Source organism: Scomber japonicus, chromosome 11, assembly GCF_027409825.1.
Source record: "Scomber japonicus isolate fScoJap1 chromosome 11, fScoJap1.pri, whole genome shotgun sequence".
NCBI lineage: Eukaryota > Metazoa > Chordata > Actinopteri > Scombriformes > Scombridae > Scomber > Scomber japonicus.
The window spans coordinates 28,175,543-28,190,725 of record NC_070588.1 but is presented as its reverse complement, the minus strand read 5'-3'; the positions used below and the strand labels follow the sequence as shown (position 1 = coordinate 28,190,725).

The 15,183-nt window shown below is 39.7% G+C and overlaps 1 protein-coding gene across 1 annotated transcript in view; it reads right to left on the bottom strand.

Moving 5' to 3' along the window:
* Nucleotides 1-15,183, bottom strand: part of adcy5 (adenylate cyclase 5) — a 92,861-nt gene that overhangs the window by 14,686 nt on the left and 62,992 nt on the right. The window contains exons 5-10 of the mRNA XM_053328097.1: nt 12,834-12,961; nt 11,326-11,484; nt 11,070-11,211; nt 7,157-7,294; nt 3,412-3,434; nt 105-264 (exon numbers count right to left, since the gene is read on the bottom strand). Coding sequence (XP_053184072.1) covers nt 105-264; nt 3,412-3,434; nt 7,157-7,294; nt 11,070-11,211; nt 11,326-11,484; nt 12,834-12,961 — 750 coding nt within the window. The remainder of the gene's footprint in view (nt 1-104; nt 265-3,411; nt 3,435-7,156; nt 7,295-11,069; nt 11,212-11,325; nt 11,485-12,833; nt 12,962-15,183) is intronic.

Here is a 15,183-nt window from a genome sequence, read left to right as displayed (position 1 = left end):
ACAGGGAAGATTGCTTGTCACGGCCAATTATCTGCTGCTATATTGGCCCGTGTGTGTCTTTATGTGTGTATATTGTGTGTATGTGGGTGTGTGTACAACCTAACCTTTTTCTCTAGGTCAGGTTCTCTGAAGGTGAGCAGGAACTTTTTCACGTGTTCGGAGCGCAGGCGGTCGATGCTGCGTGCGTCGATGGCCCGGCCCAGGAACTCATCCACCTCGTCCTCCGGGTTTAGATTTTCCTGCGCGTTTCTGAATATGAAATGCCTGAATAAGACAAGATGAGACCAGGTGACATTTATATGTCAGGGCTCTTCAGTCTCGGCTGCGGCTTAACTTTTCCAAACTCCAAACTCGGAGCGAACTGCGAAAGCAACATCTATAATGATTGTATGGTCAGCTACCCTGAGCTGCACTCGTATTTAGCTAATTACATGCAAAGTGAAAAGGAGCACTTGACCTTTAAAAAAACAAAAAAACACCCACCACTAACCCTAACCCTCAATCACAAAATACACTGATAAGCAGGTTCATTTCAGACTAATCACTAGATGTCACTTCCATTGATTGAAATTCTCCAGCCTTGTTGACAAGCGCTAATCAGCTGATTGAGATGTCATGCTACTGAGATCACACTGATTATACTGGTGTCTAAAGGCTGTCACCGCTTTTTATCCCTCGTCGACAATGTCGTATCCGAGGGCAAGCGAAAACGACAGCGCGCTGAGAACGTGTGTGATGAAGTGAGAACAACCCACAGTGGTTGTGTTTAAAAAAAAAAGGCTGAGGCAGAAAGCAATGCTGAGAATGCTGAGATGAACAGACTAAAAGTAGCAAATAGACAGCACCAGTTTTCGCAAGAGTTGTCCATTTTTTCTATTCTATAGATCATCTGAAGTAAGAATACTTCATGTAGGGGCTTTAAAAGACACCTTACAATAAAACTACATTAATAGCACAACATTATTGATTTTGAAGGATTAAGCACATTTTCTCTATGGAACTCAAAAGAATCTCTTTTAGTGAATGGTAAATGGATTGCACTTTTCTAGGACCACTCAAAGTGCTTTTACACTACAGACTACATTCATCCATTCACACACATTCATACACTGATGGCGCAGCCTTTGGGAGCAATTTGGGGTAAGTATCTTGCCCAAGGACACATCGACACACGGACTGAAGGAGCCAGGAATCGAACCACTGATCTTCCGATTAGTGGACGACCCGCTCTACCTCTTGAACCACAGTCACCCACCACCAAGTAAACCATGTACAAGAGAAAATGAGGAATTATCAGAGATGTCCTCCTCCTTTGGCATTAAAGGCCTTAATATAGTGGCAAAAAATGGTTTTAGTAGTCTAAGAGGCTTTTTCACCCCTGAAATGCCTGCTTAACATTCAGGGTCAGAGATGATTTTTCAGAGTCAACTCATAAATGGACTAAAAATATGTGACTCCTCACTGCAAAAAGCCTTTGAATGCACCAAACGACGCAGTGAGGCTGTGATATCATATCTAATGATACTTTCTAGCAGAGCACGATAAAAATAAAAAAAAACGTGTATTTGATTCTCAGCTCCAAAAAAACCTGTCGGTCTGCATAAGAAGCTTGATCCCTGCTGTAGCCCCGAGCAGAAGCCTGTCAGCCTGGACGCTGGGGCTCAGTGTGATGCCAGAACCGACTCACAGATACAGAACAGCATGTGAGGAGAGGAAGGAGGAGGACCACTTCTGTAGAAATGACTGCAGTGCCTTGATCACTGACAGCCCGTGGCTTAAACATCCCCTCCTCTTGTCTTTTTTTAAAAGATTGCGGCCGAGACAGTCGTCATTGAATCCGCTTTATGAATATCTATCAGCGACGGCGGTAGACCTCAAATGACGACATAGTCTTTGAATTGTGACAAAATGGGGACATTTTCTGTAAAAAAAGGGACTGGAGGAAATCTGTCACGGTTACAGCACTGTTACAAAGGCTGAGGTTGAACGCCTATTAGCAGCATTTATCGGGTATAAAAAGCTTGTCAGGCCATCAAGACTGAGTTTCTATAGCAACTTGGAATAACTAATAGCATTCCATCGAGGACAAATCATGAACAATCCTGACATCACATCAACAAATGACAAACACAGTTCCAGTGATACAAACCAGGCAGTAAACAGTTTATAGCAGACACTTTTACAGCAGTGTTGCAATAGTGACTTTTCTTTTTTCTTTGACATTTAGCAGTGAGAACAGTCATGACACTGTGGTTATACACTGTTGTAAAAACCTTTATTCTTCTATGTTCAAAGGCTTTCTACGCGATGTTGGAACCCGGCTGCAGGAATTTACATCGGTTCAACAACAAGAGCGTCAGGGAGGGTCTGAGAGCGATGTTGATGGAAGAGGGCGCCTCTTTAAAAACTGCTGCATCCTCTAGGTGCTAAGCAATCAGGTACAAAAGGCACTAATGTTACCATCTGTGCTTTGTTTCTGCATGTAAGCAAATTGGTAAGTGTCTAATAGGTGTTTACATCAGCCATAAACAGCAGGAACATAGTCTCTCATAATATTTCATGACCGCCGCTAATGCTGGTTTTTGTCAACAGTGTGGACACAAAGTGAGCTCTCAGATGAATTTTTAAAAGTACTGTCAATTTGTGGTCTGATTCAGTGCCAGACAGTCTGTGCAGTACATCCTTAACTCTGTAATGCCAAGTGAATCATATTTGCTACATGAGTTTTAGAGAGTGATCAGATATGTGTAGTTCACAGATACACCACCAGGAGGCAGAACACATGCATAAAGTAACCTTTAATTGATGTTGTCAATCAGTGAGCCACAATTTTGAAACATATTTTAAAACATATTTTTGCCAGTTTAGAAAAAGTGAAGGTAAGAAACACATTCAAATAGTTAGTGATACTTCAATAGGAATAGTTACTGGATTGATGAAATGTTCAATGACTAAATATTGTGTAGCTTATCTGATGTTCAATTCCTGTTGAAAATGTGTGTATCAGATTAGATACAGCAGGTATATTTTATTGCATTTCATGTTGTGGATGATATTAGCTTTATGCAGGACCTTTAAGGGCTTATTAAAATAAATTCCAAAAATTCCAGATGTATCAAATATGATAGGAAACAAATTCCATATATGCAAAGTGTTATTTAATTATTTTCAAAAATTATTTATACCAATAGACCCTCCAGTTTCAAAGATTTATGATTTTCTGGCAATTATTTGATGGTTCAGACTTTCTAGGGTTAAAGACCACAGAGGCTTCCTGTGGCCTAAACCCTGAGTCAAAGTCATTAACAGTGCCATGGCTCACAGATACAAGATACAGATATGAGATAACGGATAGAAGATAGAAAGGGATGAGAGGTAAGACAATCATGTTGAAGTATAGTAACAACTCACTTGTCCTTGGGGTCTTCAAATCCCTGCAAGACAGAGAAAAGAAGAGAAAATGTAAAAAAGACAATTAGCTGAAAATGAAAAGGTCTGGTTTACACACCTGAGCACACTGAGCTCTCTACATGACTTCGTGCTTAATTATCCCATTTACAAAACTGTCACATATTCAGTGATTTCTAGTGATTGACAGTAAATTATACATATATATTTAAAAATCTTTGTAATCATTTAAATTTATCAAAGAAAAGAAACAAGCATTCTTTGTCTCCAGTTTCTCAGATGTGAGGATTCTAGAGATCATTTCTTCAAATTAAGAACCGAGCTGAGCCACTTCAGCCACTCAATCATCCATCTGAGTGCGCATCAGTTTACCCGGTTGAATACTAATTATCAAATTTCATGTTGTCCTCATAATTTTGTAGATAACAGCACACAGAGGCCTGCTGACACAATGACTCATTTGAGCCAAAGAGCATAAAAATGAAACAGCAGCAATAAAGGGTTCAGTGAGCATAAATTAAAAACAAAGTTAAGCAGGTTTCTGCTAAAATATAAATGAGCAAGCTGTAGTCAACAAGCAATTATAATAAGAAGTAGGTGATTTTTTCCCCTTCTATCTCCTGAGAGGGAAGGAAGAGATAAAAGAAAAGTGGTATCGAGCACAGACATAGACAATGAGTTGCACTTATATTCTGTAACTTTCTCATCTCCTCTTTGTCTCACTAGTGTCACCAGAGTGTGTCGATATTTTTCATTAAGGTGTAAAGTTGATAACATGACAGCGGTGTACTGCACATAGTAATCATCCACTCCTCCTCTGAGATAGGACTGAAAAAGACATCTGAACTCTGCTGCTGCTCAACTTCAGTATTTAGTATTTATTTCACAGTGAGGCTGCAGAGAGGCTGTGTGACACCCCTGGGTGCATATACGTACATGTATAGATGTGTACGTATGTGTGGATGTGTGGGTAGGGACATATGTACATAAATATCTACATGACAATATAGGCCTGATATAGACTAACTACTGTTATATTATATTATATATTGGATTAATTATACAGTGATATTTCTGATCTAATTAACAATTATACAAGTTTAGTATATTAAAAGTCACGTATGAAGCATGGATTTATCAGATTTTGCACCTGAGTGTGTGTGTGTCCGTATGTGTATTAGCTTCAGCAAGGCTACAGCTATTGGTGATCCTAATAAAACTAAACTAAACTCCTCTGAACAGTACAACAGTATAGCATCACATTAAGCCCGAGAGGCAGGTTCTAGTCTCTGGATTAACCAGTTTTACTAATTTGACTGTATTTTAAATCAGCAGTTCAGTAACCCATCCACATCCACATCCACATCTACTATGTACAGTATTAGAATGAGGTGAGCTAATGTGTCTCTCTAGCTCCCTCTCATGGATAAATACAGCAAGATCACAGCTGGGGGAGCACAAATAGTGCAAACACTGCAACATGAGAAAGCAGAAGGTAAAAACTAAAACACTGGCATTCCTGCTGCTTCCTCTCATGTCCTCTGCTCAGCTCCATCTGTCTGTGGATGGAGGAACAAGACAGAATATACATCCATAACCCCCCCATCCCCATCCCACTCTCCTCCCATCCTCCTCCCATCTGTATCTACATTCTCTCCCATGCCCTCTGTGTGTCTTTGACTCTTGTGTTTTTTGTGTGTGTGTGTTATTTTTTTTATCTCTGGAGCTTTGCCGGGTGATTAATGAGTGGTAGAGAGATAGAGAGAAAGACTGACAGGCAGGAGGGAGGAATGGGGGATAGGCTGGGGGGGGGGGGGGGGGGGTAAAATAAAGTTGATGTTAGGGTTTGTGCAAACTATGAAAGAGCTCTCTTTTTTCATGCAGACCAGTCTTAGCTGCAGTATTTCCACTTTTGTAAAATGAGCCTTGCTATATTTTGTGTTTCAGTAAGTAAGTTTTTTTGGCCTGTTTAATTCACAGTGGCTGTCGTGATGACGCCAACCAGCTGCTGAGGAGCCCTTTGGGGGTCAAACACAAACATAAAAGTGAACCTAATAAAAATAATTAATGTGGAATTCTGTGTGCTGACTATCATAAAGTGAGTCACTGTTTAGAAAAAAAACTTTAATATCATGTGTGCCTATGAGTCACACCAATTACTAAAGTTATAAGTGAAAATTCCTGTATTTATTGTTTATAATTAATGCATTAACAAATAAATAGGTCTTGATTTGCTTTGACTGCCCCCTGTAGGAACAAAAGCTAACTGTAAACTCATCCTTCCCTAACAAACAGTTATTCTCAATATATTTCTTATTAAAAGGAGTATTCCAGTCATTTAGAGTTGCACTGCCATAAAGCAACCCTCTAGAGGATAAACTGTATAAATGTTTTAATGTGTGGACATTTTGGGTTGAGGCTTTCCTCAGTGCTGTCATTATTAGATCCTACATGTATGGCAGTGAAACACAGGCATCACACTGACTAGTCAACACTGTATAGCAGCACAAAAGATATGTGAAAGAAAAATCCTAAATTTAATCCATCAGGTGTAAAGTATGCAAAAAAATCAATCCAAAGAGACTTAAAAAAATAAATAAAATAAAGATCAATATTGATGCACCAGATCTTGTTACATACTCCCTAGGGTTGAGTCAAGCCCCATGTTGCAAATTGAAAACAATATCCCTCTCTGATAAATGCCCACATCTTTCAACCTGCACACCTCCAATGTCCAATATATGTGAAATATTTTAAATCTCCAAACCCTGATAACGCTGATGTAGAGGAGATATTATATCTAATAATGATCTGTTTTCTCAGGCTGAGAGTCTAATAACCTGATATTATTATTAGAGATTATGAGATTATGATCTGATAAGACTGAATAACAAATTACATTACTTTAAAACTGTTTAATCCATGTGTACAGACTTCCTTTTCAGTATTTCTTTTTCTACAATGTGACCACCAGGGGGAGTCTGTAGGCTGCTAGAAACACAACTCTGTTTTTTTAATTGGGAGATGAAGTGTGCGTGTGTGCGTGTGTGTGTTCAACAGCAAAGTAAAACTTGAATTTAAGAGAAAAAATGTGCATGCTTTGTCATCTTCTTCACTATTACAGATACAGCCAGAGAGGTGGGTGGACTAATAACATGAAGACAAACAAGAAGTAATCCTCTTGAGTGAGTGTGTGTGTGTGTGTTTCAGGTGTGGGTGCATCCATTCACTGAGTGAGTCACTGTGCGTAGGGTCGGCTCAGTAGGGAGAGCAACAGTATGTAAATAAAAATGAAAATCTCCATATGGTGTCATCACTCTGCTGCTGCTACTTTTCAAACTTTTTCCTCCGAATCAATTTCAGCCCAGGAGGAGTTGAAGTTTGGAGGATGGAGGACTGGTTCTCTCTCTCTCTTTTTTTTTTGGCTGTTCAGCAGGTGGTGGACTGCAAATTTGTTGTGGTACTCACTAACATCGCGGCCGCCTACATGTTGCTGTTGTCTCTGAGTGCTCCAGAGAGCCTCTCAGAGCCGACCCGAGGTGTGAGAGGCGGAGTGTGCCATCAAGGGCCATCGCTGCTGCTTATCAGGGCTGAAGATCAAAGGATCATGGGTATTAAAAATGTGTTGTCTTAATCACAGAATGAGAGCCGGAACGAGGTATTGGGAGGAGAGTCACCTGGTTGTTGCACTCTATTAAACCCTGACATGAATAATGTTAAGATACTTTCTAATAACAATGGTCCTCACCATCCTCTTCATCTCCTTGGAGATCTGGTTGCCACCCAGATGATTGTAGAAGGGACGGTCGGTCCAGTGGCCGCTGTTGTGGGTGACAGAGTTCGTCCTCTGTCGGTTCATCTTGGCTATCATCGCCTTTTCCTCTTTCTGTAAGAGATAAAGACACAGAGGAGAGAATAACTCATTACCTGCTGATGAACTAAGAAACACTTCATAGCAACTAGTTCAACAGACATTAGATGTTTTGTACCAAAGTGCTATATCCCTAGACCTCTGAATTAGCATATTCTGGAGGTTCCCACCTTTGAAACCAAGCCTTGAAAAAGCAATTAAAAGTTTTAGTTTTTTTTTAATCTTCACCAAGATTTAAAAAGTTAGATCAGCTGGTTTCTTTAGCTGAATTTTTAAGTGAGTCCACTATTGACCATAGACTGGCCCTACTGGCTGGATGATTCAATCTGCAGATCTTTAAGAGAATGACTGTAAACTCTAACCACATATTCTTATATTTATATGTATGTATTGCTGTTTCAATGGCTTTTTTAAATTTAACCCCTTATTGATTTTGGGGCCCATGGTGATGCAACGTGGTTGGGACACACTGAGAACAGTCCGATCTGGTCGACAGTAACAATCCAGTCATTGCAAGACTATCATTGCACCAGTATTGGAACCATAAACACCAGATTTAAAAACTCTCGTAAAAATGGTTAAAATACAGAGATTTACCTTGCAGTGATAGGCTTAATCAGCATTGTGTGCACTCATCTGGCGTTCATTTATATGTAAAAGTCCTGCACTCCTGCTTTGTAATTATTAACGTAACAATTCTGCCTTTATAGTCCTGTGCTCACAGGGAGCCCGAACAAAAGGAACCGTCTCAATATATTGGTGGTGAAAGGCATTCTGTTTGGATTCATGAAAGCATGAGAAATTTACATGTGTAAAACCTCAACAATAATGTGTATTCATAGAAACAATGCCTCTGTTACTCTGTACAATCCATATGCATCACTGTGAATAATCAGTGGGACCATTTCTTCAGTAGAAAGCAGTTCCAATAAACAACTGTTGAACTGTTGAACAAATTCTGATATCTTAAATTCTGGGCAAATAAAACCAAAAATATCATGTAACTATAGGTAAGAAGATAATAGTTTAGTTTAGTCATTTAGGCTGAACTGACCCTTTAATATGACCGAAACAAGATGCATGCACAGATAATGGTTGATTATGCCACAACTCTGCTCTGTTCCTTATTTGTAAGTTGTATTGTATCATGTACACATTGTTATGCAAAAGTGCACACATGGCTTGCAGACACATTTACAACAGCACAGCTGCTTCATATTGTAACTTCATACATAAATATGTATTTCTTATTATTACTTCAGTTGGGTGTTTGCTCTTCACCGTGCAGAGTGATGTATCTGCAGAGTTTGACACTAGGATGTAGTTTTCACATTCATCTGCCAAAAGTGGAAAGTCAAAGATCACTTTAAAAGGTGCAGTGTGTAGAATTTACTGGCATCTAAAAAACAGATTTGGCAGAAATAAAAATATAATATTCACAAGTATGTTTTCACTGGTTTATAATCTCATTTAAATGAGAATTGCTGTGGGTTTTTTTTTTTACCTTACAAAGAGCCATTTATATCTACATAGGCCGCCATGTTTTTACAGTAGTCCAGAATGGACAAATCAAACACTGGTTCTAGAGTTTTGGGGCTACCGTGAGTTCTCCTACACTCTTAGGAGGGAGGTGGGGTATTCAATTGGTTGTAACCTTACCTTATATGCTGCTAAATTCTACACACTGGTCCTTCAAATCTGATTTTAAGACATACACATGAAAATTCTGATTTCTACTACTGCAAGCTGTGGTCCGCTATACAACTTACAAACCTTCAGTGACATACACTGAGAATGGACCTTTTAGTAAAGTAAGAAACATCCTGCCTTTAAATAACAAATATTAATACTATTCAGAGATACTGGATTTTTCAATGAGGGAGAAAGATTAGTTTTAAATTGTAAGAATTTCCAATTCAGAAAAGGAATTTTATTTGTGGAAAACCCATATCAGGCACATATTATTCAAAGTCTTTTTAGATGTTGTAAACATGTCTGGGTTATAAAGATGAAGTCAGTGATACAGGAGAATTATTGCTGAAGATCTTAATGATTTAACTTTGTTGTTCACACTTGACAACTAACTGGCCTGTTCCTGATGTTTCTCCTCAATAATTGACTTTTTTTCCCTGGCAGCACAACAAGACAAAACAGAGTCGGCCAAAATCCAAACCCAAGCAGTAAACACGGATCCCCAGCAGCTGCGACTGTGTTGCTTTCAAAGATGGTTTCCGCTGATAATATCTCAAACTCTTTTATTCCTTGCAGATCTGAGATTAGAAGTGCACACTCGCTCTAGGATGTATTTTTTTTAAGAATAAAAAGAATTTGGAAGCCAACTAAAATAATTGGACTGTACAATCTTCCCTCTGTCTCACAGCATGAGCAGCAAAATGAGAGGAGGATACCACTTCACATGACATGCTATCTATAGTCGCAGCTTGTGATACTGCTGGAGGACAGAGACAGCTGATAAAAGCAGCCCAGTCATAAACACAGGAGCTCACGCAGAGAAGCAGAGACAGACTCATTCCTCTCACACAATTCACAAGGGACAAAATACTGGTTTATAAACAAGCATATGTTTAATATGGCCTGGTTGTGTGTATCTTAAAATATAGCTCTATCAGTAACACTCTACCTTTGTTTATAATGATGCATCAAAAATGTCAAGTGCTCAGATTCAGAATCGTTCAACGTCCACATGAAAAAGGTCTCAGTAGATTTTTGGAAATTGTGTTCTTTCAGGCCTTAATAGACATGTGCCATCAGCTCTTGGCTTCAAAAGAATCTATTTTACATGAAAAGTACTGTCCACTGTAGCTAATGCAGTTAATGCAGTCCCACATGCATGTAACATAGTTAGCAATCAGTGTTTAATTTAATTATATATACCAAAAATACAAATGTTTTTGTAGCAATGGTTGAGTGTTTCCCAGATTCTATGTTCCTAGTCATTAAAGTTGTCATGTTCCCTTTTCAGCACATTTTTAACTACTTGTAAATTGGGCCATGTGGAAACGAGGACAGCTCAAAAATTGCTTTCACTTACAAAATGTGAAGGGAAAAATTGAGGGGAAAATGCAAAAGTTGCTGTTTAAGCTGCAGATGAATCCCTAAAATGAATCCCCCCCAAATAATTAAGAAACAATACAGTAAGTGATGAAACTACAGACAAAAGCCCCTTTCACACATGCACTGCAACCCTGACCTGTATATAAGAATGGACATTAAATGGACTTTACCATGCCAACTCCCTAGTACAAAGTCTGTAATGTCCGATTGAGCCCATGTGTGAATATAGCAGTAAAGAATACGTTTATACTAAGAGGCCAACGAAAATGACTAAGTGGGGAGACGATAAGATTCAGTAAAGTCTTGTTTGTAAGGGTCGATGCCGAAATGATCAGACAAATTCAACGGAGGCAAGAAACTCCTATGACCTAATTACAAACTGTAGCATACTTTTTACATCACGTCCAACCTGCTGCACACTCTATCCAGGCACCACTCCTCACCTAAACCAAACAGAGTATTTCCAGTAGGTGACAATGTGTCTGACATGGACAACTCCGGACAATGTCCAGATATACAGTAATTCTCCTGGTGCTGTCTGGCGATAATATGTAAGAGGTGTCTTTCAGTCAGCTTGTTTTGGAACTTTTCTGCCCCTTAGTGGCCAAACATTGATTACTGCAGCTATAAACAAAACCTACATGTGGTCTATCTGTTAGTGAGTGCAGTAGAGATAGTTAAGTAAGTGGTTTTCGGACAATAATAAAGACTGTACCCGTTTTTGACTGCATCCCACAATGAGGTAGGTTTCTATGTTGTTCTTCTTCAGGTAGGCATTTCTTTCTCCCCCTGCGCCTGGTTCCACATCGTAGTCACCGTTCAGATAATTCAGAGTGGCCTTGGTGATGTGGATACGTCTGCAATTAGAGCAAAAACACACAACGGCAAAAATGCTCAGGTCTGCAACGCAAATAGGCAACTTGTCCATGTTTAGCAAAACTTTGGAGTTGGTTACAAGTGGAGAGACATACCCAGCTTGGCCCCCAGCCTCCATCTGATTGGCTAGTGTGACGTCATTGGACCAGACGTCAAACTGCCACTTCCTGAGTCCCAGCACCCCGCAGTGCACCCTGCCGCTGTGGATGCCCACTCGCATGTTCACGTTCACTCCCGTCACCTCCCGTACCAGCCTGCGAGAAACATTGCAACAGTCTGTCAAATCATCTTTAAAGGGCTAATCTGTTAAAACATCTTCTCTTCCCAGAAATCATTAGTCATCACTCTACCTAGTATTGTCATGTCTTAATCACTGTTCTTCATTTTTTGTTTGTTATTGATGAAATGTTCTTTTTGACACTGCAATTAGACATATCTCTTTGTTATGACTGAGTGTGATTAAAGAGTATCTGAGTTATCTCTGCTTTGGGGAACAACTTAACATCACAAGGGTCTCATCTCACCCAAGTCACCACCTTTTCACCCTGCTGCCCTCTCTGGTAGGTGATACAGGTCCCTAAATATCGTACCACAGGATTCCTGGCAAGTTTTATCCCATTGCCATCAGAAAACTAAACTGATGAATATCAGGCTAATACGTACAACTCTATCTTGTACACATGCAATAATACCCTGATCATGTGCAATATTATCTTTGCTATTCACTATGTGCAATAAAACTGACTACGTGTACTCACTCTGCTTTTTACCTCTCTTTTATACTATTTATTGTTTGTTTTTATTTATTATTCAGAAAGTAATGTGTCTAAATCTCTGTAGATTTTTTATGTTACTGTTATGGTATATACCACTGGAGACACGCAATAACAAAGAAGACATCGATTTGAACTGAATTAATCACTTTTATATCCACCCAACAGTCCAAAAATCAAATACATTAAATTTATGATATGAAACAGAAAAAAATGTTTAAATTCTTGCATGTGAGAAGCTGCATCTTCTGAATATTTAATATTTATTTGGCTTGATAAATGACTTAACCAATCAGTCAATTTATCAATAATTATTTCATTATTATCATTATTATCCTAGTGCATGATGGGATATGCTCCCATAAGGTTTAGAGCCCTGCATTTCTGAACAGGATAAGTGGGAACAGATCATGCAGAAGAGAGAATCATGCTAACAGAGGATCATGCTAACAGAAGATCATGCTAACAGAGGATCATGCTAACAGAGTGGTGTGAAGCAGATCAGATGCTGTACATTACAAACTCACAGTTAGAAACATCTAAAGGCTTTGAGGTGCATGTGGACCTTTAGGGAAGTGAGTAACAGACAACTTGTGATTAATGTGTCATTGTGTCATTCTCAAGCCTTGACCTGTAACCTAACCCCCTGCCCCGCCTCTGAAACCTCCAGGACAGAGTAATGACGTGCGAGCATTGATCTCTGATCATTCACAGGAGCAAACAAAGATATGCAAAAAGAGCAGAAGCAGCCACTAGTTCTTAGTTTTTTTTTTTTACAAATCAGTCACACGTTAGCCAGTGATGACTCGTTAACCCTTGGGGCGACTTACGAGATCGCCTCTATCATATCACACCCCATCTCCACACAGCAGTGGGCGTGATCGGCCCTCGCCTCTGGCAGCCCAGACACGCAGTAGTAACAGTCTCCCAAGATCTTGATCCGCAGACAGTGGTTCTCCTGTCAGGGGGAACGAAGAAGAAGAAGAAGAGGGAAATGTACACCAACTCATAATTATGAATGAGTGTTTACTGTGGTGGCTTTCATAATGGTTTCACTTTTATAGTTCTTCGCCTGGATAAAGTACAGATTGTTCTTCTCATACGTCATAACTTGATTCATCTTTTATATCAGTGGCTGTGGTGGGTGGTGGGTTATATTGAATGCAACATAGATGTTTCCAGTCATGAATATGGAATATGAAAATATAAGAAATAAGCAGGCATTCACAACATGCTTGTTTCTGAGACTTGCAATCAAAGGAAAACTGTACTAAAAACTACACTGCAGTTTCATATGGAGTTTATTCCCTATCTTAATTCAAGAGCATATTAAATGGATTTGAGAGCAGTATTTATTGATTTCATGCTCAGATTTTGTGATATTTTCTCTCAAAACTCTGCTCTCGCACTCAAATTTGCTCCCTCGCACTCGGTTACAACGCTGCTCGCACAGATTTCCTGCGCTCACACTCGAGTTCTTCCTCTCGCACTCAAGTAGTTTGTGCTCGCGGATCTCTGCTCTGCTCTCGGATTTTTTGTGGCTCAAAGCTGTCAACCAATAGAAGGCCGGCTAGTATTGACCAATCAGACTGTCCCTGTTTGTTTATGGGTGCGTTCACTGTTCTTGGACCCTTCTAACCATAGACATATATATGTCTATGCTTCTAACCTGTTCAAACGCAAAACAATCATCTGTGTCATATAAAACAGTTGTTTATTTTCACATCAGCAGTAAATGATCAACATTATCATTCATTTGGAGTCATGACACCGGTGACTGTACGTCCAATATTCACTCTCTTTTCTCTTTGTTTTTGTTCTCTAACAACTCCTGAGGGAAATATTCAGCTCTTTAGCTGCTAAATCCTCCTCAAACATAATTAACAGCTCAATATTTGGGGGTTTTGTAGAGTGGATTTTTAGAGCTTTCTCTCTTAAAACAGCTGAGCACTGACAGTGAACCAAAACCATAAACCAAAACACTGACCAACAGTGGTCAAAAAAATGAAAGAAACCACATTTATTACAGCAGCGGAGGTCAGGAGTGTATAAACCCGGTTGAAAGAGTGCCCGCCCGTATGCGACGCTCCTCGAAAAACAGCGAACGCACCCATAAACAAACAGGGACAGTCTGATTGGTCAATACTAGCCGGCCTTCTATTGGTTGACAGCTTTGAGCCACAAAAAATCCGAGAGCAGAGCAGAGATCCGCGAGCACAAACTACTTGAGTGCGAGAGGAAGAACTCGAGTGTGAGCGCAGGAAATCTGTGCGAGCAGCGTTGTAACCGAGTGCGAGGGAGCAAATTTGAGTGCGAGAGCAGAGTTTTGAGAGAAAATATCACAAAATCTGAGCATGAAATCAATAAATACTGCTCTCAAATCCATTTAATATGCTCTTGAATTAAGATAGGGAATAAACTCCATAGTTTCATAGCATCTTTCAACCAATTGTAGCAGGCAGCTACTCCAAAGAATGGTACACTCCTTGCCCACAACCAAACTGCAGACAGACTTAATTAGTGAAGAGAAGGTGAAACTATAAACATTTCAATGCTGATGAGTCAGATATCCTCCCCTCAGGAGTTGGTGGAGACCAAAACAGAGTTTAAAGGAGAGTGAATGTTGATGATGAATGACATTCACCAGAAACAGGAAAATGATTTGTTCACATGTTGCCAAATCAACTTTATAAGGTTATAACACGTCAAATTTGTGTTTGCAATTTGTTTCTGTTGACCGTAAGTGGTCAAAGAAGTGAATACTGGTTTAAAACTATAACTATCTGCACCACCCACTCCTGGTAAGTAATAAAATATTTTACTGGTAAAATTTAGGTGTACTGACCCTTTTTCTGCCACTAAAAAGGGAAGGAAAAGCCAAATTTCTACAAGAGCTGCGTCTCACCATAAACCTCTAAGCAGTGTTGGATGGTCATAATATGGTTTGTGTGTTTTTCTCTCTCTCTGTGTGTGTGTGTGTGTGTGTGTGTGTGTGTGTGTGTGTGTGTGTGTGTGTGTGTGTGTGTGTGTGTGTGTGTGTGTGTGTGTGTGTGTGTGTGTGTGTGGATCTGGAGGGCTTGGGGAGAGCACGGTGTCTCATGATAGCCACCTGAGTATCTCTCTAGCACATGGCTCTGGGAAAATACAAAGGCACCCACTGTGTAAAGAGCACAGATAGTG